General features: G+C 44.1%; 2 protein-coding genes across 3 annotated transcripts; one reads left to right on the top strand and one right to left on the bottom strand.

Moving 5' to 3' along the window:
• The first annotated feature begins 19,390 nt into the window (after positions 1-19,390).
• LOC119345275 (bifunctional aspartate aminotransferase and glutamate/aspartate-prephenate aminotransferase-like) lies at positions 19,391-23,695 on the top strand. 2 transcript variants are annotated; one of them, XM_037615422.1, is made up of 10 exons: positions 19,391-19,502; positions 19,724-19,925; positions 20,447-20,540; positions 20,635-20,738; positions 21,454-21,702; positions 21,807-21,920; positions 22,328-22,411; positions 22,856-23,026; positions 23,108-23,221; positions 23,312-23,695. In XM_037615422.1, exons 2-10 carry the CDS (start codon positions 19,746-19,748, stop codon positions 23,453-23,455), a joined length of 1,254 nt encoding a protein of 417 aa, XP_037471319.1. In that variant the 5' UTR covers positions 19,391-19,502; positions 19,724-19,745; the 3' UTR covers positions 23,456-23,695. The 2 variants fall into 2 exon arrangements, with proteins under 2 accessions (XP_037471319.1, XP_037471313.1); XM_037615416.1 differs by having other exon boundaries at positions 19,454-19,623.
• Positions 23,696-23,917: 222 nt separating this feature from the next.
• On the bottom strand, positions 23,918-26,195 carry LOC119345263. The gene is made up of 2 exons (XM_037615409.1): positions 26,073-26,195; positions 23,918-24,524 (listed from the first exon to the last, which is right to left on the bottom strand). Exon 2 carries the CDS (start codon positions 24,493-24,495, stop codon positions 24,202-24,204), a length of 294 nt encoding a protein of 97 aa, XP_037471306.1. The 5' UTR covers positions 24,496-24,524; positions 26,073-26,195; the 3' UTR covers positions 23,918-24,201.

Raw genomic sequence — 26,195 nt, 5'->3', positions numbered from 1 at the left:
AGGCCGCCATTTTCGGATCCTTGGCCTCAAAGTCTCTATTTATCTGTGATATTGCGAGGTTCGAGTCCCCGCACGCTTCTAGGCGTTGGATGCCCATGGAGACTGCCATCCAAAGACCATGCAACAGAGCCTCATATTTGGCTGCATTGTTGGAGTCTTTGTATAGTATTTGGAGTACGTATTGGACCGTGTCTCCGGTGGGGGGTGTCAGGACAACACCCACTCCCAATTCAGCCAACATCTTAGAGCCGTCGAAGTGCATGATCCAATTGGAGTATGCGCTGTACTCTTTAGGAAGTTTGGCTTCTGTCCATTCGGCGACAAAGTCAACCAGTACTTGCGACTTAATGGCTCACCGTGGTTTGTATGTGATGTCGAACGGAAGGAGCTCAATAGCCCATTTGGCAATCCGGCCCGTGGCATCACGGTTATTTATTATATCATTGAGTGGTACTTCTGAGGCCACCGTGATTGAGCACTCTTGAAAGTAGTGTCTTAGTTTCCGGGATGCCATGAAGACCGCGTATGCTATCTTTTGATAATGTGGGTACCGGGATTTGCATGGAGTGAGGACTATGGATACATAGTATACCGGCTTTTAAAGCGGGAACTTGTGTCCGTCCGTTTCTCGTTCGATGACGAGCACCGCGCTTACAACCTGGTGTGTTGCGGCTATATATAATAGCATGGGTTCGCCAGTATTTGGCGCGGTCAGGATTGGATTGTTGGCCAAGAGGGCCTTTATTTCTTCCAGTCCGGCTGTGGCCGCATCCGTCCACTCGAAGTGTTCGGTGCACCGAAGAAGGCGATAGAGAGGTAGTGCCTTTTCTCCCAATCAGGATATAAAGCGGCTTAGGGCAGCCACGCATCCAGTTAATTCTGGATTTGCTTGAGGTCTGTTGGAATAGCCAACTGTGACAGAGCTCGGATTTTTGCCGGGTTTGCTTCAATTCCTCTATTGGAAACGATGAAGCCGAGCAACTTCCTGAAGGTACGCCGAAGACACATTTTTCTGGGTTGAGCTTGATGTCATCTGTTCGTATATTATCGAACATAAGTCTCAAGTCATCTATTAAAGATTCGACGTGTCTAGTTTTGATGACCGCGTCGTCTACGTATGCCTCCACTATTTTGCCGATCTGCTTCTCTAGGCATGTCTGAATCATGCGATGATATGTTGCGCCGGCGTTTTTGAGCCCAAAAGGCATGGTATTGAAACAGAAGGGGCCGTATGGTGTTATGAATGCCGTTGCGGCTTGGTCGGACTCCGGCATCTTAATTTGATGGTATCTGGAGTATGCATCGAGGAAACACAATGAGTCATGTCCTGCAGTAGCGTCGATGATTTGATAAATGTGGGGGAGGGGGAAGGGATCCTTGGGGCAAGCCTTATTGAGGTCCTTGAAATCGACATATAGGTGCCAGGATTTGTCCTTCTTTGGTAGCATCACCAGGTTTGCTAGCCAATCTGAATGTTTTATATCTCTGATGAATCCGGCCTCGAGTAACTTGGCTAGCTCTTCTCCCATGGCTTGTCGCTAGGTTCTGAGAAGTGCCGAAGAGTCTGCTTGACCGGCTTGTATCCCTTCAGTATATTTAGGTTGTGTTCGGCCAGCCTGCGTGGGATGCCCGGCATGTCTGAAGGATGCCAGGCGCAGATATCCCAATTCTCACATAGGAACTCTTGTAGTGCGGCGTCTATTGTGGGGTTCAGCTGTGTCCCGATGGAAGCTGTCTTTGTGGGGTCCGTTGGGTGGACCTAGAATTTGACTATCTCGTCTGCTGGTTTGAAAGAGGTGGACTTGGGTCGCTTGTCAAGTATCACGTCGTCTCTGTCCACTGTGGCGCGCGTCGTGGTTAGCTCTTCGGCTGTGAGGGCTTCGTATAATGCCTCCATGGCTAGCGCGGCGGTTTTATTTTCGGCACGGAATGCAACGTCCGGATCACTAGCTAGAGTGATGATTCCATTGGGCCCTGGCAATTTGAGCTTCATGTACCCGTAATGGGGTATAGCTTGAAAGCTTGCGAATGCGTCCTGATACGTCTCCAACATATCTATAATTTTTGATTGCTCCATGCTACTTTACCTACTGTTTTAGGCAATATTGGGCTTTATTATCCACTTTTATATTATTTTTGGTACTAACCTATTAACCGGAGGCCCAGCCCAGATTTGCTGTTTTATGCCTATTTCAGTGTTTCGAGGAAAAGGAATACCAAACGGAGTCAAAACGGAATGAAATCAACTAGAGAAGTTATTTTTGGAAGGAAAGCCACCCAGGGAACTTGGAGTGCACGTCAGGGGAGATACGGGCTGCCCACGAGGGTGGGGGGCGCGCCCTCCCCCCTGGGTGCACCCCCCTGCCTCGTGGGGCCCCCGTAGCTCCTTTGACGTACCCCCTGCACCCATATATACCTATGTACCCTAAAACTTCCAGAATAGAACCTAGATCGGGAGTTCTGCCGCCGCAAGCCTCTGTAGCCACCGAAAAACCAATCGGGACCCTGTTCCGGCACCCTGCCGGAGGGGGATCCCATCACTGGAGGCCATCTTCATCATCCCGGTGCTATCCATGACGAAGAGGGAGTAGTTCACCCTCGGGGCTGAGGGTATGTACCAGTAGCTATGTGTTTGATCTCTCTCTCGTGTTCTCTCTCGTGTTCCCTCTATGGCACGATATTGATGTATCCCGAGCTTTTCTATTGTAGTTGGATCTTATGATGTTTCTCCCCCTCTACTCTCTTGTGATGAATTGAGTTTCCCATTTGAAGTTATCTTATCGGATTAAGTCTTTATGAGAACACTTGATGTATGTCTTGCCGTGATTATCTGTGGTGACAATGGGATATCATGTGCCACTTGATGTATGTTTTGGTGATCAACGTGCGGGTTTCGTGACATTGGGAACCTATGCATAGGGGTTCGCACACGTTCTTGACTCTCCGGTAGTAGCTTTGGGGCACTCTTTGAAGTACTTTTATGTTGGTTGGATGAATCTGAGATTGTGTGACGCATATCATATAATCATGCCCACGGATACTTGAGGTGACAATGGAGTATCTAGGTGACATTAGGGTTTTGGTTGATTTGTGTCTTAAGGTGTTATTCTAGTACGAACTCTTTTATAGATCGATCCGAAAGAATAACTTTGAGGTGGTTTCATACCCTACCATAATCTCTACGTTTGTTCTTCGCTATTAGTCGCTTTGGAGTGACTCTTTGTTGCATGTTAAGGGCTTGTTATATGATCTATCTATGTTATTATTGTTGAGAGAACTTGCACTAGTGAAAGTATGAACGCTAGGCCTTGTTTCCTATCATTGCAATACCGTTTACGCTCACTTTTACCACTTGTTACCTTGCTGTTTTTATTATTTCAGATTACAAAAACCTTTATCTACTATCTATTTTGCACTTGTATCACCATCTCTTCGCCGAACTAGTGCACCTATACAATTTACCATTGTATTGGGTGTGTTGGGGACACAAGAGACTCTTTGTTATTTGGTTGCAGGGTTGTTTGAGAGAGACCATCTTCATCCTACGCCTCCTACGGATTAATAAACCTTAGGTCATCCACTTGAGGGTAATTTGCTACAGTCCTACAAACCTGTGCACTTGCAGGCCCAACAACGTCTACAAGAAGAAGGTTGTGTAGTAGACATCAAGCTCTTTTCTGGCGCCGTTGCCGGGGAGGCTAGGTAAAGGGCGCTAACTCACACCCCGTCAACTAAGCTCTTTTCTGGCGTCGTTGCCGAGGAGGTTAGCACTTGAAGGTATATCTTTAGATCTTGCAATTGAATCTTTTTGTTTCTTGTTTTAGCACTAGTTTAGTTTATAAAAGAAAATTACAAAAAATGGAGTTAAGTTTGTCTCATACGCTTCACCTTTTTAATATCTTTCGTGAGTATGATGGAAAGGATAATTGTGCTCAAGTGCTAGAAGAAGAAATCTCTAAATTGTTTGGCACTAAATCTTTGAATGATGAGCATGATTGCAATATTGTTAATACGAATTCTTTGAATATCCATGATGCTAATGATGATTGCACTAGTTATGATGAAAATGTCTCCTATAAACATGTCAATTTTTGTGGAGTGCATTGGGTTTGTAAGTACACACCAAATAGGGAAGATAGATATTGCAAGAGGCATAAGTACTTAGAAACTAAATGGTTGCAAGAAAGGCTAGATGCATGTGCTAAAAATTTATTTTTTCTTAGCCATACTTGTGAACTTTGCAATGAACGTGATCATTTTAGTACCCAATGCAAATTGTTTCATGATCGTGTCGTATCCAAAAATTGTGATGACTTGATTTCCCTTGCACATCATAATGAGCTTAGTTTGCTCTTGGGTTATGAAGAAATAAAACGTATAACTAAGATTATTCCAGAATTTGCCCTTGATAGGATTCTTCATTTTGATCTAGAAGAAATTTATATGTATTGTGCGGTGAATTGCATTGAAAATCCTTATATTGCCAATTACATAAAGAAAAGAAAAGAAATATAGGATGAAGAGAATACTGATGAAAGGGAAGAAGCTTCCCAATCTCCTCCTATTATTTCTTATGATGAATCAGGTAACGAGGGGGAGCTTTTTATTCAACCAATCTCATCAATAAGGAGCTCAAAGAGGAAGGTTGAACCTACACATACATTTCCTTAGACCATGAGATTGTGCAACTCCCGGATACCGTAGGAATGCTTTTGGGTGTACCAAACGTCACAACGTAACTGGGTGGCTATAAAGGTGCACTACAGGTATCTCCGAAAGTGTCTGTTGGGTTGGCACGAATCGAGACTGGTATTTGTCACTCCGTATGATGGAGAGGTATCTCTGGGCCCACTCGATAATGCATCATCATAATGAGCTCAGTGTGACTAAGGAGTTAGTCATGGGATCATGCGTTACGGAACGAGTAAAGAGACTTGCTGGTAACAAGATTGAACGAGGTATGGGGATACCGATGATCGAATCTCGGGCAAGTAACATACCGGTGGACAAAGGGAATTTTATACGGGATTGATTGAATCCCCATCATCGTGGTTCATCTGATGAGATCATCATGGAATATGTGGGATCCAACATGGGTACCCAGATCCCGTTGTTGGTTATTAGTCGGAGAGATGTCTCGGTCATGTCTGCATGGTTCCCGAACCCGTAGGGTCTACACACTTAAGGTTCGGTGACGCTAGAGTTGTTATGGGAAATTGTATGTGGTTGCCAAAGGTTTTTCAGAGTCTCGGATGAGATTTCAGACGTCACGAGGAGTTCCAGAATGGTCCGAAGGTAAAGATTTATATATGGAAGCCCAGTTTGAGTCACCGAAATGGTTTCAAGGGTTATCGGTATTGTACCAGGACCACCGAAAGGTGTCCGGGGGTCCACCGGGTGGGGCCACCTGCCCCGAGGACTTAATGGGCTGAACAAGGGTGGGAACCAGCCCCCTAGTTGGCTGGTGCGCACCCCCCAAGGGCCCAAGGCGCCTAGGGTTGGAAACCCTAGGGGGTGGGGGCGCCTCCCACCAAACTTGGGGGGCAAGTCCCCCCTTCACCGCCACCCCCCTTGTAGATGGGATCTAGGGGGGGGGCTCTCCCTTCCCCCATAAATAGTGGGGGGTTGGAGGGCTGCCACACGCCTTCCCCTGGTGCAGCCCCTCCTTCCTCCAACACCTCCTCCTCCTCCGTAGAGCTTGGCGAAGCCCTGCAGGAAAACCGCAAGCTCCACCACCACGCCGTCGTGCTGCCAGAGCTCTCCCTCAACTTCTCCTCTCCCCTTGCTGGATCAAGAAGGAGGATACATCCCCGGGCTGTACGTGTGTCGAACGCGGAGGCACCGTTCGTTCGGCTAGATCGGATCTTCCACGATTTGAATCGCCACGAGTACGACTCCATCAACCTCGTTCTTGTAACGCTTCCGCTTAGCGATATTCAAGGGTATAAAGATGCACTCCCTCCCTCTCTCTCTCTCTCTCTCTCTCTCTCTCTCGTTGCTAGTATCTCCTAGATTGATCTTGGTGACACGTAGGAAAATTTTGAATTATTACTATGTTCCCCAATAGAGGTACCATGCATGGCAAGATGTTTTGTAGCATTTGCCTTTGATTCTTCGAATAGTTGGGAAGTGGATATGATGTCATCTGGAGTCATTTCCTTCAATCCATGATGTTGTCTTATGTCCCACACCATTTGGTGATGATACGGAGCAAGAGCATGAAGTAACTTGTCCATGAGAAATCGCTTAGTCAAGTTGAATCCATCTTGTGTCTTGTCACAATCACAGGACTCGATGTCAGCGGTGAGGGTTATGAGACGCTCAAGGAGCTGCTTGGGGGATTCACCTTTCTCCATACAAAAGTTTTGCAATTGACCTTGGCAATTTCATACTGAGCAAGCCAGAGAGTGGATGTAAGGTCTCCTTTGCTTATCGTTCATTCCTTTTCTTATGCACATGATTGTGGTGTCGTTGAGATGCTTGTCATAAGTTTCTCTTGGAGCGAGATTCTTTGGGTCGACAGGGTTGTAGGCATGCTCCAGGATGTCCAACATTTCATCATTGGCGTAGCTAAGATGGTCCTGCATACCAACTCTCCACAAAGCAAAATCGGAACTGCCATCAAGCAAAGGAGGTTTTCCCCCGGGGTTATACTTAGGTTTCTCTACTTGAGGTCTTGCATAAAGCCATGGAACACTAGTGTGATCATTACTTGGAGGTTGTTGGCGAAGTGAGGGAGTAGGCGCAGTTGGCCTCGAGGCCGCACCACCAAGATTAGTAAGTGGTGCGAGCATCGTGGTTAATGTGGCTAATCTCATTTGGACCAAGGCATCAAGAGAAGCATCATGCTACTCCTTTTGCTTAGCAAGGGCCCATTCCAGATCCTCAGAGGTGAAGGACTTAGCTTCCATGGAGGCCGCACCCTTATCCTTCAGATTCGGAACAAGGGAAGTCCCATCGGGGTTCACCTCACTCTAGGGCGGTTAAGCCACAATATTAGAGCACGAGGCTCTGATGCCAATTGAAAGGATCGAGATGGACCTACAGGGGGGTGAATAGGTACAATTCCAAATTTTAATTGTTACTTAGCAATTTTAGGCACTAATGTGGAGTATAAGAATGAGCCTGACAATTGTAAAGGTGATACTAGTGCTAATTAAGTAAGAGGGTGAATACAACAAGTACTTTAAACAAGCTAGCACAATAAGATGTAAGTATAATCTAAGAGACAAGTAACCACAAGTAGGGAGCTAGGGTTAGAAATAACTGCAACTCCGAGAGACGAGGATGCATGCCGATGTTCACTTCCTTGGAGGGAAGCTACGTCATCGTTTAGAGTGGTGGATGTTACCATGAAGGCACACCAACACCACAAAGGCTCAGCCTATTCTCTCTTTGAGATATCACGACGAAGGTGATTCTCAACCACTAGTGGTAGACCTTGGGGTGGTCTCCAAACCCTCACAAACTTTCCGGGGGTAATCACAATGGTTTGATTCCTCACCGAAGAACTCCTACCGCCTAGGAGTCTCCAACCTCCAAGAGTAACAAGATCAAGGGAACCGCTCAAAACTTGTTCAAATCACGAATTCCTTTGGTTGAGAGGAGGGGAGAGGGACGATCTATCTTTTGATTGGAACAACACTCAAGAATCCTCACAAATGCTCTTGGGATCTAGGATTTGGTAAAAGCAAGAGAGAGTGAGAGAGAAAGGTGTTCTTGGAATCTTGTCACTGTGTTGGACCACCCTCACTCGAGGTGGAAGAATGATATATATAGTCATAGTGCAAAAGTGGTCGTTGGAGGTCACTTATGCTGCGCAGACACCGGTCGTCCGACAGGTACAGGACGTCCAGACAGAAAAGTCAGACATGCGTCGGTCGTCCGGTTATCAGAAAGTACAGTGGTCTAATGCAGCAGTGAGAGAAAAGGAGCACAGGAAGCGGACGTCCGACAAACATCGGTCGTCCGGTGAATGGTTGTCCAGAGCGGATGAAATTCTGTTAATATTGGTTCCGTGAAGTGGCACCGGATGACTGGTTACCTATGGACGTCTGGAAGCCGGTCGCCCAGAAGGACCAGAAATCCGAGATTTTTTGTTCTGTAACAAGCCACCGGACATCCAGAGAGCAACAGTCGTCCAGAGAGTAGTGAAGCGCGGGACATCCTGTAACGTTCGGAAGTCCGACCAACAACAGAGGCTAATAACACAGCCAAGAGGATAACTCCTCCAAGAGATTTTTCCTAGATTTTGATCAAGTCTTTTGCGAGAACGAGTGATCCCCTCTTAATAGTGTGGGATCCCTATACTCAAATAAAAGAAAAACTGAGAAAGATCTATAACTTTGTGTCTTGTTTCTCCTTCCTTTGAGTATCTTGAATATGTCAGTTATGATCCATACTATAACCTTTTGGGAACTAAACCTGAGATGCACTTGACAGAAATGATTAGTTCCTATATGTATATTGTCAACAATATCAAAATATGATTAAGGGCATGATTGCACTTTCACCTTTCCACTATCACTGGGCAATACACGTGTTGTTCATTTGTAAAGAAATGCTTCCATTATTTCATAAAGGCATCCACATCATATCCAAGCTAGCCACATGGGGAGTTTTCAACTTCTAGGCAAGGGCATACACCAACAAATGGATGACGCCAAGAACCATACCCACCCAAATGCAAGCCGCGACAACTCGAGGAGCATGGAACTGCTTGGCTGCTAAAGTCTTCGGATGGATTCTACCAACAAAAATTAGAGGAATAAGCCCTAGATCGGGTAGAAGATACCAACCTGGAACAAGCAAGAGCTGACTTTGATTTGGTGCATGGGAAAAAGATCAAAATAAGAGGATCAACCAAAAGAGATGGACAAGGCCAAGCAAAGAATTAAAAACCATACTCCGAGTCCCCATTAACTCATTCAATACACTAGAAAACTAGATCTAGAAAACTCATACCTAGAGCACTGGAGGCATGCCAGTGAAGGTATTCTCGAATAAAACATAGCCGACAAGGGAGACAGAGAAAGGTAGGCAGTGGATTCGAAAACAACACGAACCATGGTATTTTTGGCAAAAAATGCTTCAAACAGAGGAGAGGAGGGCATACCCAAACAAGACGAAAAAACTATTGGAAATATGCCCTAGAGGCAATAATAAAATGGTTATTATTGTATTTCCTTGTTCATGATAATTGTCTATTGTTCATGCTATAATTGTATTAACTGGAAACCGTAATACATGTGTGAACACATAGACCACAACATGTCCCTAGTGAGCCTCTAGTTGACTAGCTCATTGATCAATAGATGGTTATGGTTTCCTAACCATGGACATTGGATGTCATTGATAACGGGATCACTTCATTAGGAGAATGATGTGATGGACAAGACCCAATCCTAAGCATAGCACAAGATCGTGTAGTTCATGTGCTAGAGCTTTTCTAATGTCAAGTATCATTTCCTTAGACCATGAGATTGTGCAACTACCGGATACCGTAGGAATGCTTTGGGTGTATCAAACGTCACAACGTAACTGAGTGGCTATAAAGGTGCACTACAGGTATCTCCGAAAGTGTCTGTTGGGTTGGCACGAATCGAGACTGGTATTTGTCAATCCGTATGACGAAGAGGTATCTCTGGGCCCACTCGGTAATGCATCATCATAAGGAGCTCAGTGTGACTAAGGAGTTAGTCACGGGATCATGCGTTACGGAACAAGTAAAGAGACTTGCCGGTAACGAGATTGAATGAGGTATGGGGATACCGACGATTGAATCTCGGGTAAGTAACATACCTGTGGACAAAGGGAATTGTATACGGGATTGATTGAATCCCCGACATCGTGGTTCATCCGATGAGATCATTGTGGAACATGTGGGAGCCAATATGGGTATCCAGATCCCGCTATTGGTTATTGGCCGGAGAGGTATCTCGGTCATGTCTGCATGGTTCCCGAACCCGTAGGGTCTACACACTTAAGGTTTGGTGACGCTAGAGTTGTAATGGGAATAGTATGTGGTTACCAAAGATTTTTCGGAGTCCCGGATGAGATCCTGGACGTGACGAGGAACTCTGGAATGGTCCAGAGGTGAAGATCGGTATATTGGACGGAGCGTATTGGAGTCCGGAATTGTTCCGGGGGTACCGGGTGATGACTAGTGTGACCAAAAGGAGTTTCGGAGGCCTCGACAAGTGTTAGGGGGCCTTATGGGCCAAGGGTAGGGGGCACACCATCCCACTAAGGGGTTGTGAGCCCCTTCCACCCCATCTCACGTAACCTGGAGAGGTTTACTTCAAAAAACGTAACCTGGAGAGGTGGGGGAACCACCCGTAGGGCAGCCGCCCCTCCCGGCTTGGGGGGCAAGTTTCCTAGGGGGTGGGGGCGCCCAAACCCATCTAGGGTTTCCCCTAGCCGCCGCCCCCTCCTCTAGATCCATCTAGAGGGGCCGGCCCCCTCTCCCCTTCCCCTATATATAGTGAGGGAGAGAGAGGGCGGCCGCACCCCTTCCCCTGGCGCAACCGCTCCCTCCTCATACATCTCCTCCTCTGTAGTGCTTGGCGAAGCCCTGCTGGAGAACCACGAGCTCCACCACCACCACGCCATAGTGTTGTCGGAATTCTCCCTCAACTTCCCCTCTACCCTTGCTGGATCAAGAAGGAGGAGACGTCCCCGGGTTGTACGTGTGTTGAACGCGGAGGCGCCATCCGTTCGGTGCTAGATTGGATCTTCCGCGATTTGAATCGCCGCGAGTACGACTGCATCAACCGCGTTCTTGTAACGCTTCCGCTTAGAGATCTTAAAGGGTATGAATATGCACTCCCTCCCTCTCTCTCTCTCTCTTGTTACTAGTATCTCCTAGATTGATCTTGGTGAGACGTAGGAAAATTTTGAATTATTACTACGTTCCGCAACAGTGACGTCAGAGCTAAGTCTATGCGTAGATTCTATGCACGAGTAGAACACAAAGTAGTTGTGGGCGATGATTTGTTTAATTTGTTTACCGTTACTAGTCTTATCTTGATTCGGCGGCATTGTGGGCTGAAGCAGCCCGGACCGACCTTACGCGCACGCTTACGTGAGACAGGTTCCACCAACTGACATGCACTAGTTGCATAAGGTGGCTAGCAGGTGTCTGTCTCTCCACTTTAGTCGGATTGGATTCTATGAAGAGGGTCCTCATGAAGGGTAAATAGCAATTGGCATATCACCGTTGTGGCTTTTGCATAGGTAAGAAACGTTCTTGCTAGAAACCCATAGCAGCCACGTAAAACATGCAACAACAATTAGAGGACGTCTAACTTGTTTTTGCAGGGTATGCTATGTGATGTGACATGGCCAAAAGGATGTGATGAATGATATATGTGATGTATGAGATTGATCATGTTCTTGTAATAGGAATCATGACTTGCATGTCGATGAGTATGACAACCGGCAGGAGCCATAGGAGTTGTCTTAATTTATTGTATGACCTGCGTGTCATTGAAAACGCCATGTAATTACTTTACTTTATTGCTAACCTTTAGCCATAATAGTAGAAGTAATAGTTGGCGAGACAACTTCATGAAGACACGATGATGGAGATCATGAAGGTGGAGATCATGGTGTCATGCCGGTGACGAAGGTGATCATGCCGCGCCTCAAAGATGGAGATCAAAGGTGCAAGATGATATTGGCCATATCATGTCACTTTATGATTTGCACGTGATGTTTGTCATGTTTACATCTTATTTTCTTAGAACGATGGTAGCATAAATAAGATGATCCCTCATTAAAGTTTCAAGAAAGTGTTCCCCCTAACTGTGCACCATTGCGAAAGTTCATTGTTTCGAAGCACCACGTGATGATCGGGTGTGATAGATTCTAACATTCGCATACAACGGGTGTAAGCTAGATTTACACATGCAAAACACTTAGGTTGACTTGATGAGCCTAGCATGTACAGACATGGCCTCGGAACACGAGAGAGCGAAAGGTCGAACATGAGTCATATAGTAGATACGATCAACATGGAGATGGTCACCGATGATGACTAGTCCGTCTCATGTGACGATCGGACACGGCCTAGTTGAGTCGGATCATGTATCACTTAGATGACTAGAGGGATGTCTATCTAACTGGGAGTTCATTAAATAATTTGATTAGATGAACTTAATTATCATGAACATAGTCAAGAGGTCTTTACAAATTATATCATAGCTTGCGCTTTAGTTCTACTGTTTTAGATATGTTTCTAGAGAAAATTTAGTTGAAAGTTGATAGTAGAAATTATGCGGACTGGGTCCGTAAACTAAGGATTGTCCTCATTGCTGCGCAGAAGGCTTATGTCCTTAATGCACCGCTCGGTGTGCTGAACCTCGAACGTCGTCTGTGGATGTTGCGAACATCTGACATACACGTTTTGATGACTACGTGATAGTTCAGTAATATTAAACGGTTTAGAATTGGGGCACCGAAGACGATTTTTGAAACGTCGAGGAACATATGAGATGTTCAAAGGGCTGAAATTGGGATTTCAGGCGTGTGCCCATGTCAAGAGGTATGAGACCTCCGACGAGTTTCTTAGCCTACAAACTAAGGGAGAAAAGCTCAATCGTTGAGCATGTGCTCAGATTGTCTGAGTACTACAATCACTTGAATCGAGTGGGAGTTAATCTTCTAGATGAGATAGTGATGTTTCTCCAAAGTCACTGCCACCAAGCTACTAGAGCTTCATGATGAACTATAACATTTCAGGGATATATATGATGATCATTGAGCTATTCGCGATGTTTGACACCGTGAAAGTAGAAATCAAGAAGGAGCATCAATTGTTGATGGTTAGTGAAACCACTAGTTTCAAGAAGGGCAAGGGCAAGAAGGGATACTTCATGAAACGGCAAATCAGTTGCTGCTCTAGTGAAGAAACCCAAGGTTGAACCCAAACCCGAGACTAAGTGCTTATGTAATGAGGGGAACAGTCACTGAAGCAGAACTACCCTAGATACTTGGTAGATGAGAACGTTGGCAAGGTCAACAGAAGTATATTGGATATACATTATTAATGTGTACTTTACTAGCACTCCTAGTAGCACCAGGGTAATAGATACCGGTTCGGTTGCTAAGTGTTAGTAACTCGAAATAAAAGGCTACGGAATAAACGGAGACTAGCTAAAGGCGAGGTGACGATATGTGTTGGAAGTATTTCCAAGGTTGATATTATCAAACATCGCACGCTCCCTCTACCATCAGGATTGGTGTTAAACCTAAATAATTGTTATTTGGTGTTCGCGTTGAGCATAGACATGATTGGATTATGTTTATCGCAATACGGTTATTCATTTAAGGAGAATAATGGTTACTTTATTTATTTGAATAATACCTTCAATGGTCTTGCACCTAAAATGAACGGTTATTTGAATCTCGATCGTAGTGATACACATGTTCATGCCAAAAGATATAAGATAGTAATGATAGTGCCACCTACTTGTGGCACTGCTATTTGAGCCATATTGGTATAAAACGCATGAAGAAGCTCCATGTTGATGGATCTTTAGACTCACTTGATTTTGAATCACTTGAGACATGCAAATCATACCACATGGGTAGGATGACTGAAAAGCCTCGTTTTCAGTAAGATGGAACAAGAAAGCAACTTGTTGGAAGTAATACATTTTTATGTGTGCAGTCCAATGAGTGCTGAGGCATGCAGTGGATATCGTTATGTTCTTACTTCACATATGATTTGAGTAGATGCTAAGTATATTTACTTGATGAAACACAAGTCTGAATTATTGAAAGGTTCAAGTAATTTTAGAGTGAAGTTGAAGATCGTCGTGACAAGGGGATAAAATGTCTATGATATGATCACAGAGATGAATATCTGAGTTACGAGTTTGGTACAAAATTAAGACATTGTGGAAATTGTTTCACAACTAATACCCCCTGGAACACCATAGTGTGATGGTGTGTCCGAACACCATAGCTGCAGCCTATTGGATATGGTGCATACCATGATGTCTCTTATCGAATTACCACTATTGTTTATGGGTTAGGCATTAGAGACAACCGCATTCACTTTAAATAGGACACCACGTAATTCCGTTGAGATGACACCGTATGAACTATGGTTTAGAGAAACCTAAGCTGTTGTTTCTTAAAAGTTTGGGGCTGCGACGCTTATGTGAAAAAGTTTCATCCTGATAAGCTCGAACCCAAAACGGATAAATGCATATTCATAGGACACCCTGGGTATACCTCCTATCTCAGATTCAGAAGCAAAATTGATTGTTTTTAGAAATGGGTCCTTTCTCGAGGAAAAGTTTCTCTTGAAAGAATTGAGTGGGAGGATGGTGGAGACTTGATGAGGTTATTGAACCATCACTTCAACCAGTGTGTAGTAGGGCATAGGAAGTTGTTCCTGTGGCGCCTACACCAGTTGAAGTGGAAGTTGATGATAGTGATCATAAAACTTCGGATCAAGTCACTACCAAACCTCGTAGGTCGACAAGGACACGTACTGCTTTAGAGTGGTACGGTAATCCTGTCTTGGAGGTCATGTTGCTAGACAACAATGAACCTACGAGCTATGGAGAAGCGGTGGTGGGCCTGGATTCCGAGAAATGGCTCGAGGCCATAAAATCCGAGAGAGGATCCATGTATGAAAACAAAGTGTAGACTTTGGAAGAACTACTTGATGGTCGTAAGGCTGTTAGGTACAGATGGATTTTAAAAGGAAGACGGACAATGATGGTAAGTGTCACCATTAAGAAAGCTCGACTTGTCGCTAAGATGTTTTTTGACAAGTTCAAGGAGTTGACTACGATGAGACTTTCTCACTCGTAGCAATGCTAAAATTCTGTTGGAATTATATTAGCAGTTACTGCATTATTTATGAAATCTTGCAGATAGGATGTCAAAACATTGTTTCCTCGACGAGATGCTTGAGGAAAGGTTGTATGTGATCCAACCAGAAGGTTTTGTCAATCCTAAAAGATGCTAACAAGTATGCAAAGCTTCAGCAATCCTTCTAAGGACTGGAGTAAGCATCTCGGAGTTGGAATATACACTTTGATGAGATGATCAAAGATTTTGGGTTTATACAAAGTTTATGAGAAACTTGTATTTCCAAAGAAGTGAGTGAGAGCACTATAGAATTTCTGATGAGTATATGTTGTTAACATATTGTTGGTCGGAAATGATGTAGAATTTCTGGAAAGCATATAGGGTTGTTTGAAAAGTGTTTTTCAATGGAAAACCTGGATTAAGCTACTTGAAGATTGAGCATGAAGATCTATGAGGATAGATAAAAATGCTTAATAGTACTTTCAAATGAATATGCACTGTGACAAGATTTTGAAGGAGTTCAAAATAGATCGGCAAAGAAGGAGTTCTTGGCTGTGTTAAAAGGTGTGAGTACTGAGTAAGACTCAAGACCTGACCACGACAGAGGAGAGAGAAAGGACGAAGGTTGTCCCCTATGCTCTACAGTATGTTGTGCTGTGTACCGCACCTGAAGTGTGCCTTGCCATGAGTCATTCAAGGGGTACAATAGTGATCCAGGAATGGATCACTAGACAACAGTCAAAGTTATCCTTAGTGGACTAAGGAATTTTTCTTGATTATGGAGGTGGTAAAAGAGTTCGTCGTAAAGGGTTACGTTGATGCAAACTTTGACACTAATCTGGATGACTCTGAGTAGTAAACCGAATTCATATAGTAGAACAGTTATTTGGAATAGCTCCAAATAGTGCATGGTAGCTGCATCTACAAGATGACATAGAGATTTGTAAAGCACACACAGATCTAAAAGGTTCAGATCCGTTAACTAATAACCTCTCTCACAAGCGAGATATGATCAAACCCCATGGGTGTTGGATTCATCACAATCACATAGTGATGTGAACTAGATTATTGACTCTAGTGCAAGTGGGAGACTGTTGGAAATATGCCCTAGAGGCAATAATAAAATGGTTATTATTGTATTTCCTTGTTCATGATAATTGTCTATTGTTCATTCTATAATTGTATTAACTGGAAACCGTAATACATGTGTGAATACATAGACCACAACATGTCCCTAGTGAGCCTCTAGTTGACTAGCTCGTTGATCAATAGATGGTTATGGTTTCCTGACCATGGACATTGGATGTCATTGATAACGGGATCACATCATTAGGAGAATGATGTGATGGACAAGATCCAATCCTAAGCAAAGCATAAGATCATGTAGTTCATTTGCTAGAGCTTTTCTAATGTCAAGTATCATTTCCTTAGATCATGAGATTGTGCAACTCCCGGATACCGTAGGAATGCTTTGGGTATATCAAACGTCACAATGTAACTGGGTGGCTATAAAGGTGCACTACAGGTATCTCCGAAAGTGTCTATTGGGTTGGCACGAGTCGAGACTGGGATTTGTCACTCCGTATGACGGAGAGGTATCTCTGGGCCCACTCAGTAATGCATAATCATAATGAGCTCAATGTGACTAAGGAGTTAGTCACGAGATCATGCGTTACGGAACGAGTAAAGAGACTTGCCGATAACGAGATTGAATGAGGTATGGGGATACCGACGATCAAATCTCGGGCAAGTAACATACCGATGGACAAAGGGAATTGTATACGGGATTGATTGAATCCCCGACATTGTGGTTCATCCGATGAGATCATCGTGGAACATGTGGGAGCCAATATGGGTATCCAGATCCCGCTATTGGTTATTGGTCGGAGAGGTATCTCGGTCATGTCTGCATGGTGCCCGAACCCGTAGGGTCTACACACTTAAGGTTTGGTGACGCTACAGTTGTAATGGGAATAGTATGTGGTTACCGAAGGCTGTTCGGAGTCCCGGATGAGATCCTGGATGTGACGAGGAACTCCGTAATAGTCCGTAGGTGAAGATCGGTATATTGGACGAAGGGTATTGGAGTCCGGAATTGTTCCAGGGGTACCGAGTGATGACCAGTGTGACCGAAATGAGTTTCGGAGGCCCCGACAAGTGTTGGGGGGCCTTATGGGCCAAGGGGAGGGGGCACACCAGCCCACTAATGGGTTGTGCACCCTTCCACCCCATCTGAGGTAACCTGGAGAGGTGGGGGCGCCACCCCTAGGGCAGCCGCCCCTCCCGGCTTGGGGGGCAAAGTTTCCTAGGGGGTGGGGGCACCCAAACCCATATAGGGTTTCCCCTAGCCGCCGCCCCTCCTCTATATCCATCTAGAGGGGGCGGCCCCCTCTCCCCTTCCCCTATATATAGTGAGGGAGAGAGAGGGCAGCCGCACCCCTTCCCCTGGCGCAACCCCTCCCTCCTCATACATCTCCTCCTCCTCCATAGTGCTTGGCAAAGCCCTGCTGGAGAACCACGAGCTCCACCACCACCACACCGTCGTGTTGTCGGAGTTCTCTCTCAACTTCTCCTCTCCCCTTGCTGGATCAAGGAGGAGACGTCTCCGGGCTGTACGTGTGTTGAACGCGGAGGCGCCATCCGTTCGACGCTAGATCAGATCTTTCGCGATTTGAATCACCGCGAGTACGACTCCATCAACCGCGTTCTTGTAACGCTTCCGCTTAGCGATCTTCAAGGGTATGAAGATGCACTCCCCCTGTCTCTCTCTCTAGTTGCTAGTATCTCCTAGATTGATCTTGGTGAGATGTAGGAAAATTTTGAATTATTACTACGTTCCCCAACAAAAACATCTCAAACTGCCATGAAGAGCGAAAAAACCACCCACTAAGAACCCCCAAACCCTCACCCAACTCAACGCCAACGAAGGCGGGGTGGGTGGAGGGAACGAGGAAGGGGTCTCGAAAAGTCTCTTGTTGAGTTTTCGGATCCACATTACATCTACACATCTGTTGCTTCAACCTAGCTTTGCAACACAAAGTTACACCAACAAATGGATGACGCCAAGAACCATATCCACCCAAATGCAAGCTGCGACAACTCAAGGAGCATGGAACTGCTTGGCTGCTAAAGTCTCCGGATGGATTCTACCAACAAAAATTAGAGGAATAAGCCCTAGATCGGGTAGAAGATACCAACCTGGAACAAGCAAGAGCTGACTTTGATTTGGTGCATGGGAAAAAGATAAAAATAAGAGGATCACCCAAAAGAGATGGAGAAGGCCAAACAAAGAATTAAAAACTATACTCTGAGTCCCCATTAACTCATTCAATACACTAGAAAACTTGATCTAGAAAACTCATACCTAAAACACTAGAAGCATGCCAGTGAAGGTATTCTCGAATAAAACATAGCCGCCAAGGGAGATGGAGAAAGGTATCTAGTGGATTCGAAAACAACATGAACCATGGTAGTTTTGGCAAAAAAGCTTCAAACAGAGGAGAGGAGGGAATACCCAAACAAACGAAAAAAAACATCCCAAACTACCATGAAGAGCAAAAAAAACCACCCACTAAGAACCCCCAAACCCTCACCCAACTCACCGCCAACGAAGGCGTGGTAGGTGGAGAGAAGGGGTGGAGGGAACGAGGAAGGTGTCTCGATAAGTCTCTTGTTGAGTTTTCGGATCCACATTACATCTACACACATGTTGCTTCAACCTAACTTTGCAACACAAAGTTACACCGAGGTTTAGACAAAAATCTTAAGAGTGTTGTTTGGTGTACTTTATTTTTTTAAGCTTTGCACTAATAATTTAGACAACTATATTGATCTATTCATAAACAAGGTAGATAACAATAAATTGAACCAACAATTGTTCTCTCACATTTCGTCTCATGTGTTCCTCAACGAAGAATATGTACATTTCAAACTGATTATGAGATCCCCACAAAAAAAACTGATTATGAGATAACGAAACAACTAATTACTCGGTTTCCCAAAACAATTTAGGTTATACAAAAAAACCTCGATGCTAAATACGCTTACAAAGATCGTGAAATGTATCATGAAGGAGATCTTACGACTACACCGTGGGCCACTAAGCTTACATGTCTGTCATTAATCTAGTCTGAATTTTAAGAATTTGGGGTACATATGAACCCATTTTTAGAACTTAGTGGAAAAAAATTGTATGCTTATTTTTTGCAAATAGTTCGTGTATTGGGTAGAAACTCACCCATTACGGCATGTGCAAAAATGCAAAAAAGAGGAATTTGTAGTCACAAGTACTGTAGCTTCCACATTTTCTCATCTTTACACATGTCAAAAATGATCATAGTATCTTTTTAATGAAATTAGGTATAATTTCCACGCAATACCTTTATACATGCATTTTCCCTAAGTTTTGAAACTATGTACGATTTCTTTCCTAAGTTTTGAGACTTAGAAATGTGATTTTCACTACATTCCCAAAGTGAATTCATCCTGTATCATTTTCGTCATTGATCACGTTGTGCAGCCAACAACCATCTTTTCTTTTTGACAGCAGCCAACCCAAGCAGCAGCAAGCCTGCAAAACTCCGGTCGCCGCCCACCTACCACCACCCCCACCTTCCCCTCGCCGCCCCCCCAAAATATAACCTGAAGAACCTGCAACTTCACGCACCAGCAAGGTAAACAGACAGCTCCAATGGCGTTCTCCTCCCTCGCCACCCCTTCCTCCTCCTCCCCCTCCTCGTCTTTCACCCTCCCCACCAAGCCCTCCCCGGGCGCAGGCTCCCTCTCCTTCTCCAGGTGAGTCGCGGCGGCCCCTCCGCAGCTCTGCCTGTCTTGATTGATCTGTCCGCTGCCGTTGGGGGTAAAGATTTGATTTTGCGTGCTTCTCTGGTTGCAGGGCGTCCACGGGGAAGTTCAGGATGGCGGCGGTGAGGGCGGAGGCGGTGGACACGTCCATCAGCCCGCGGGTGAGCGCGCTGCGGCCGTCCAAGACCATGGCCATCACCGACATGGCCAGCGCGCTGCGGCAGGCCGGGGTGCCCGTCATCGGACTCGCCGCTGGGGAGCCCGACTTCGACACGCCGGCGGTGATCGCCGAGGTGACCGCCGTTTCTTGTTATTTATTTATTTTTGCAATGGGAAAGGGGGAGGAAATCAAGTAACTGTCCTCCGTTCCTGGTGCCTGGATCGCGGAATGATTTGGATCTTAGCGACATGACTTGGATCGCGAATGATAGCAGTCAAATTACCAGTCAGATTAACTGTGTTGAGCGACAATTTTTTTTTTTGTTAGTTCGCTTCAAATTCTCCTTTGTATCATTGAAGCTTAATACAGTAGACTTCAGAGTAATGCATTCTGCAGGCACGCCTGCTGTTGTTGTACTATCATTTTCCTATTATACATATATATGATAGTAGACTTCAGAGTAGGAAAATTGGATTCAGCATTTAAATTTTGCCAGCCGGAGTAGCAAAATTTAACGCATTATGAATCCAGTTTTACCAGCCGGCATAGCAAAATTTAATGCATCCTGAATCCAGTTTTCCTCTTATATAATACAGTAGTAGACTTGAGAGTAGTAAAATTGGATTCAGCATTTGAATTTTGATTTTTGCCCAGGCTGGGATAAATGCAATCAGGGATGGGTCTACTAGGTACACACCTAATGCAGGGACTATGGAGCTGAGGAAAGCTATCTGCAACAAGCTTCAGGGTGCGTGCGCCTGGATGAATTTCTCGTTTGCAGAATATTCAGATCGGATAAGTAGTCTAATTGACTTCCTTGTTGTTTGGTTATCGATATGCAGAGGAGAATGGTCTAACCTACAGCCCAGATCAGGTGCTAGTGAGCAATGGAGCTAAACAGTGCATTACACAAGCTGTTCTTGCTGTTTGCTCACCTGGTGATGAGGTAAAGTTATCACCTCTGTACACCGCAATTTTTTAGGAGAAATATATTTCATACTCCCTCCGAAGTTGTACTAAAGCAGCGACAATTAATATCGATCGGAGGGAGTACTAGCCTAGTAATACCATGAAAATAGCAGCACCAAGTGCTTATCCTGTAGTCATTTTGTTGTTCCCAGTCCATAAAAGTTAGCGGATTGCTTCGTTCTTTTTTGTTAAACTGCAAATATTGTTTGGGTCTTCCATGCCTTGTCATTATTGTGTCTCCTTACTGTTCGTGTGATCCTATCTCTACAGAACCATTTAGATAAAATGCCCTTACCAATGTAATAGTAATATTTTATGTATGGACGAAAGCGGCATCACTAAATGTGCACTCTTATAAATTTCTGTTTTTTCACACTGTATGTAGTTTGTCGCTTCCTTTTGGTTCCTTGATATCGTAAGAGCTTTGTAATAATTTTGGGCTGTGTGTCTCTTCGGATGCAGGGGCAGGGGACGCTTCTCTTCCATTATCTAAAAAACTAACCTTCTATTTTAGAAAATATCCCTGCAGGTTACAAGCCTAAATGATTGCTTGATTTTTCTTATTTGAACTGCAGATATTTTTAGCTTAATCTGGAGTAAACAAGCCATATAATTATATCATCTTACTATTCTTAGCACTGCATTGATTTGCACCCCATTCTTTGAAAATGTTGAGTTTTATCTTATTTTAGGTTTTGATACCAGCACCATTTTGGGTCAGCTATCCTGAAATGGCTAGGTTGGCTGGTGCAACACCAGTGATCCTCCCGACAAGCATATCAGACAATTTCCTGCTAAAGCCAGAGTCACTTGCCTCAGTGATCACTGAAAAATCAAGGCTCTTGATTCTATGCTCTCCATCTAATCCAACAGGCTCTGTGTATCCCAGGGAGCTGCTTGAGGAGATTGCTGCTATAGTCAAGAAGTATCCTAGGCTCCTGGTCTGCACTTTGACCTTTTGTATGTTATTCAGATTATTCAAGATCTTTTGCGTCAGCAGTTCATCACTATTGTTGATGCATCGTGCTTTTAACAATTTTTGCAGGTTCTATCTGATGAGATCTATGAGCATATTATCTATCATCCTGCTAAACACACAAGCTTTGCTGCATTACCTGGAATGTATGACAGAACATTAACTGTAAATGGGTTTTCTAAGGTAACATGGTTGTTTTTATTTTATTCTCTCTTTGTGATGATGAATGCAATAAATACCAATTTTGTGGAACGTAACCCACATATTATTAGATCAAGTACTCCCTCCCTTCGAAAATACTTGTCATCAAAATGGATAAAAAGGGCTGTATCTATAACTAAAATACGTCTAGATACATCCCCTTTTATTCAATTTGATGACAAGTATTTCCGGACGGAGGGAGTATTAGTCAATGCTTGGATTTGAGTAATCAAAATATGCCTTGCATAAAGAAGAGGAGGGAGTATAAATTTAGGTGTTCTTTCACGTAAGACTTGATAACTGAAGAAACAGATGTCCATGTTCTCTAGATATGCATGGTCTAGCTCAAGTTGGAATATCTTGATATTTACTGAACAAAATTTTTATAGGCTTTTGCTATGACTGGCTGGCGACTTGGATACTTAGCTGCCCCTAAACATTTTGTCTCAGCTTGTGGAAAGATCCAAAGCCAGGTGGGTATTTGTCTCTCTTTTCTTTCATCTGAATCATTTTGTGCTATCTGCTATAGAATGTTGCAACTTCCTAATTCCCTATTTTAGTTATCACTCCCTTTTTTTTCTTTGCTGGTGGTTGGAAAGGTAGGCCCAGCTCACCAGAGATCCTGAGTTTGTGTTTACATCCTTAATTCAGCAACACTGTACCCGAAAGTGCCGAATCTACTGGTAGTAGAGTGCAACCCTGAGTCTCTAAATTATTTAAACAGCAGCCACCATTAGGTCCAGTACCACCATCTTTACTACTGTAATTAATATAAAGATAAGAATCATAGTCTTGCAGAACTTATTTCGATCCCCAATGATGACAGTTCCCGATGGTGTTGTAGAAATTGGCTCACATATCTCCAGTCTTGAGTTTTTTTTATTTGTCCTGATAATAGTGTGTTTTTTACTACGCAGTACACATCTGGTGCCAGTAGTATATCACAGAAGGCAGGGCTTGCAGCCTTGAACCTTGGTTATGCCGGCGGTGAAGCAGTTGCAACCATGGTCAAAGCATTCCAGGAGCGCCGGGATTACCTTGTAAGTAGTTTCAGGGAACTGCCAGGAGTAAAAATATCAGAACCTCAGGTAAGCCTCTCGACTACGATGCTAGTTGCGACTATGTGACATATCTATATCAGGAACGTAGCTAAGCTTCGCAATTTTCAGGGTGCTTTCTATTTGTTCATCGACTTCAGCTCCTACTACGGGTCTGAGGTAGAGGGTTTTGGCACCATCAAGGATTCTGAGACCCTCTGCATGTTCCTGCTAGAGAAAGCACAGGTGACGGTTACAGCCATTTCGAGTGCGTCATCGACATAAACAAGATCAATGGGTAGGTGGGTATCTAAGGTGTTTTCTCTTGCATCACAGGTCGCGCTTGTCCCCGGAGATGCATTTGGAGATGACAAGGGTGTTCGTATCTCCTATGCTGCTGCACTGTCAACGCTACAATCTGCGATGGAGAAGATAAAAGACGCAATGGCTCTGCTCAAGGCCCCTGCCGCGGTTCAATGAAAATAGCGTGCTGAAGGCATTTTCACCAGCATTATATTAAAAGCATGCCCATTGGGAAAATAGGAAGCATGCCATTGTTGTACAACAGATAGTTCACCATTTTTTTGGTTGCAAACTTGCGAGTGATTTGCTTTGTTTCAAACTTTTCATTTGGTGTAATGTAATTGTCTTTACCTGCAGGTCAGAAATGAAAATAATATGTTGTTTCGACAACCTAAGATGGGAAATAATTGATGTTCACTGATTTGGGTGGAAAAGGCCTTGTAAATCATTTATGGAGAAGTACTTAACATCCTGCCTTTTCAGCATTTTATCAACAAAAATATAGCATGCTAATGAATTTTTACGCAAGTTTTGTGCACAAGAGAAATAGCTGATACAATTGACCACTGCAGCGTTATCATGTGGCAAAGAAATGCCAACTGCAACGCATGAAAATCCCAGTGGCCATTTTCCCAGCAATTATAGGAAATTAGATATTTCATAATATACAGGAAGTACAGGATAGCATATCCACTTTTAGAAATAGGAAAAATACCCTAAAATTTATTCGATCTACACAGGTTGGCCTTCATATGTTACCAAGCCACAAACTGCTCATGAGAAGTGAGCATAGACCGATAGAGTCCCAACTGAAAAGTACTGATGGACATAGAGTATACTAGCAAAAAAATGTACACCAAATTGATGGAGTCTCCTGAATAAGTAAGAGTGCAGAATCCAATTGGGAACAGCTGACGCCTAATCTAGTTTGCAACGACGGCTTCATCAAAGTTCCAGTCTCTGACAAGGTCCCTGGACACAGCACGGCTTCGTTGAAGGCGAGGAGTGCCCTCGGTGCCTTGACCAGCCGCTATGGATGGAAAGGGGGTCACCTTTGATGTCCCAACACTAGCAGATCCAGCCGGCGTTACTCTCCGAGTTAAGCAGGAAACAACAGCTCCACATCGGTTGTCCTCCTCTGAACTCGACACCGAGTAGCTTCTAAGAGAGTGTGAGGGGCTGTTCATGCCATGGCATACAAGACAAGCAAGACTCATGATTATTGTCTAGCTGAAACTGCCAGTAACTGCAATGGAATGAACAATAGTTAGAAAATGTGAAATAAGAAATCATTATCTGTTTCAACTCACATCGTGGTCAATACCTTGAGTGACTAGTGCTACAAAGTAACACTCACAGTTTCATTAGAAAGTAGAAATATCTCTATTAACGCGGCACCAAGAAAGTAAGAAACAATCAACCCCAACAAAATTTCCAGGCATTTTAAACAGTCATAATCTCGCTACATAGAAAAGGACCACTTATAACAACACTATATTTTGCTTCAGTACTAACTAATGAGGAATCAAACATACAACGTGAGTTACAAGCTTAATTTATACTAAAAGAAAAAGGCTAACATGTTACTCCCTCCATTCCAAAATATAGTGCTTCCTCTATTCCTGTGCTTCAACTTTGACCATAAATTTAACCAACAAGACCAACTGCGGCGGGAGCAAAAGTTATACCAGTGAATTCGTATTCAAAAGAAGTTTTCAATTATATAATTTTTTCTCCCGCCGCAGTTGGTCTCGTTGGTTAAACTTATGGTCAAAGTTGGACCTCGGGAAGCGCGGGTGCACAATATTTTGGAATGGAGGGAGTATCACATAACAGGTATCATGCTACACCATGGATTATGGCGAGTAGTATAAGTCCCTGTTGCATCTAATCATTCATGGGAAAAGAGTTGGCCCGTAACAGAAAACCAAAAAGAACCATGTTCAGGGCTCACATATTTCTAAGAGCAAATCTAGCACAAAAAACATGGGAGGCAAAAAATAAAAAAGGAACTAACACATCTAATCTGCATGTATGCAATGGCAGGGCTGCAGTACTATCATCTAGATATTTTACTGATCCAACATACAATGTTAGGGTGCAGAATAATTCAAACCAGCTACCAGAATGCCAATGGATATGCCCATGAACACAAACAATCAGGACTTTCTCAGAGAGAAAAAAAGACCAAAGACTTCAGTATTATTGCAAAGGAAACGTCATAAGCAACTATTGAGCTGTATATTCCAAGATGAAACACATAACAGGTAAATGCAAACCGAATTCTTCATTCTTTGGGCAGACGGGTAGGCTTTTGAAACATAAACATGACGCTATCATACTAGTTCAAAAAGATGATCTACAAGTCTACAACAAACAGATGATTTATAAAGCATAAGCTGCATTGATATGGGAAGCACCTCTATAACCATCTCCCTAATTCTCATTAAGTTGAAGCTACGAACATTATGAAGTGACATATTTTTGCACGGATACGAGGATGATATGGAACTAAAGGTCCAAATCTAAAAGTAATCAACAACCTAAAGAAACAAAAGGTACTGTACTCATTTGCTTCAATTATATAGCTATAAAGACACGGCAAAAGAGCGACTTTGATTAGTCTAAATAGGGCTCCTTTTCTACGGGCAGAATCATAGCTGCAAGACATGGACAGGTCTCCAAACCAATCGTAAGAGCAGGGGCGGATCTGCCGGGTGTGCACCGGCGCACCCAGAAATTCTGGAGGCCAGCGGGGCTTAACACTAATCACTGGATGAAACCAAGCTCATACCTCAAACCCCAATGACCGAAGACTGCGGACGGGGTGGAGACAGCAGGGACGTGATCTCGCGACGCGGAGATCGGGGACGGCGATGGCGGCGACGCGCGTGAGAGGCCTTGGGGTGGGGTGGGT

The sequence above is a fragment of the Triticum dicoccoides genome, chromosome 1B, assembly GCF_002162155.2.
Source record: "Triticum dicoccoides isolate Atlit2015 ecotype Zavitan chromosome 1B, WEW_v2.0, whole genome shotgun sequence".
NCBI classification, from domain to species: domain Eukaryota; kingdom Viridiplantae; phylum Streptophyta; class Magnoliopsida; order Poales; family Poaceae; genus Triticum; species Triticum dicoccoides.
The sequence above is the reverse complement of the archived record's forward strand: the minus strand, read 5'-3'. Positions and strand labels throughout refer to the sequence as shown.

Coding starts and splice junctions, on each gene's coding strand:
- LOC119345275 (XM_037615416.1), top strand. CDS start 19,520: ATGGCGTTCTCCTCCCTCGCCACCCCTTCCTCCTCCTCCCCCTCCTCG. Junction 19,926..20,446: donor CGCCGGCGGTGATCGCCGAG/GTGACCGCCGTT, acceptor ATTTTTGCCCAG/GCTGGGATAAATGCAATCAG. Junction 20,541..20,634: donor TATCTGCAACAAGCTTCAGG/GTGCGTGCGCCT, acceptor ATCGATATGCAG/AGGAGAATGGTCTAACCTAC.
- LOC119345263 (XM_037615409.1), bottom strand. CDS start 24,495: ATGAGTCTTGCTTGTCTTGTATGCCATGGCATGAACAGCCCCTCACAC.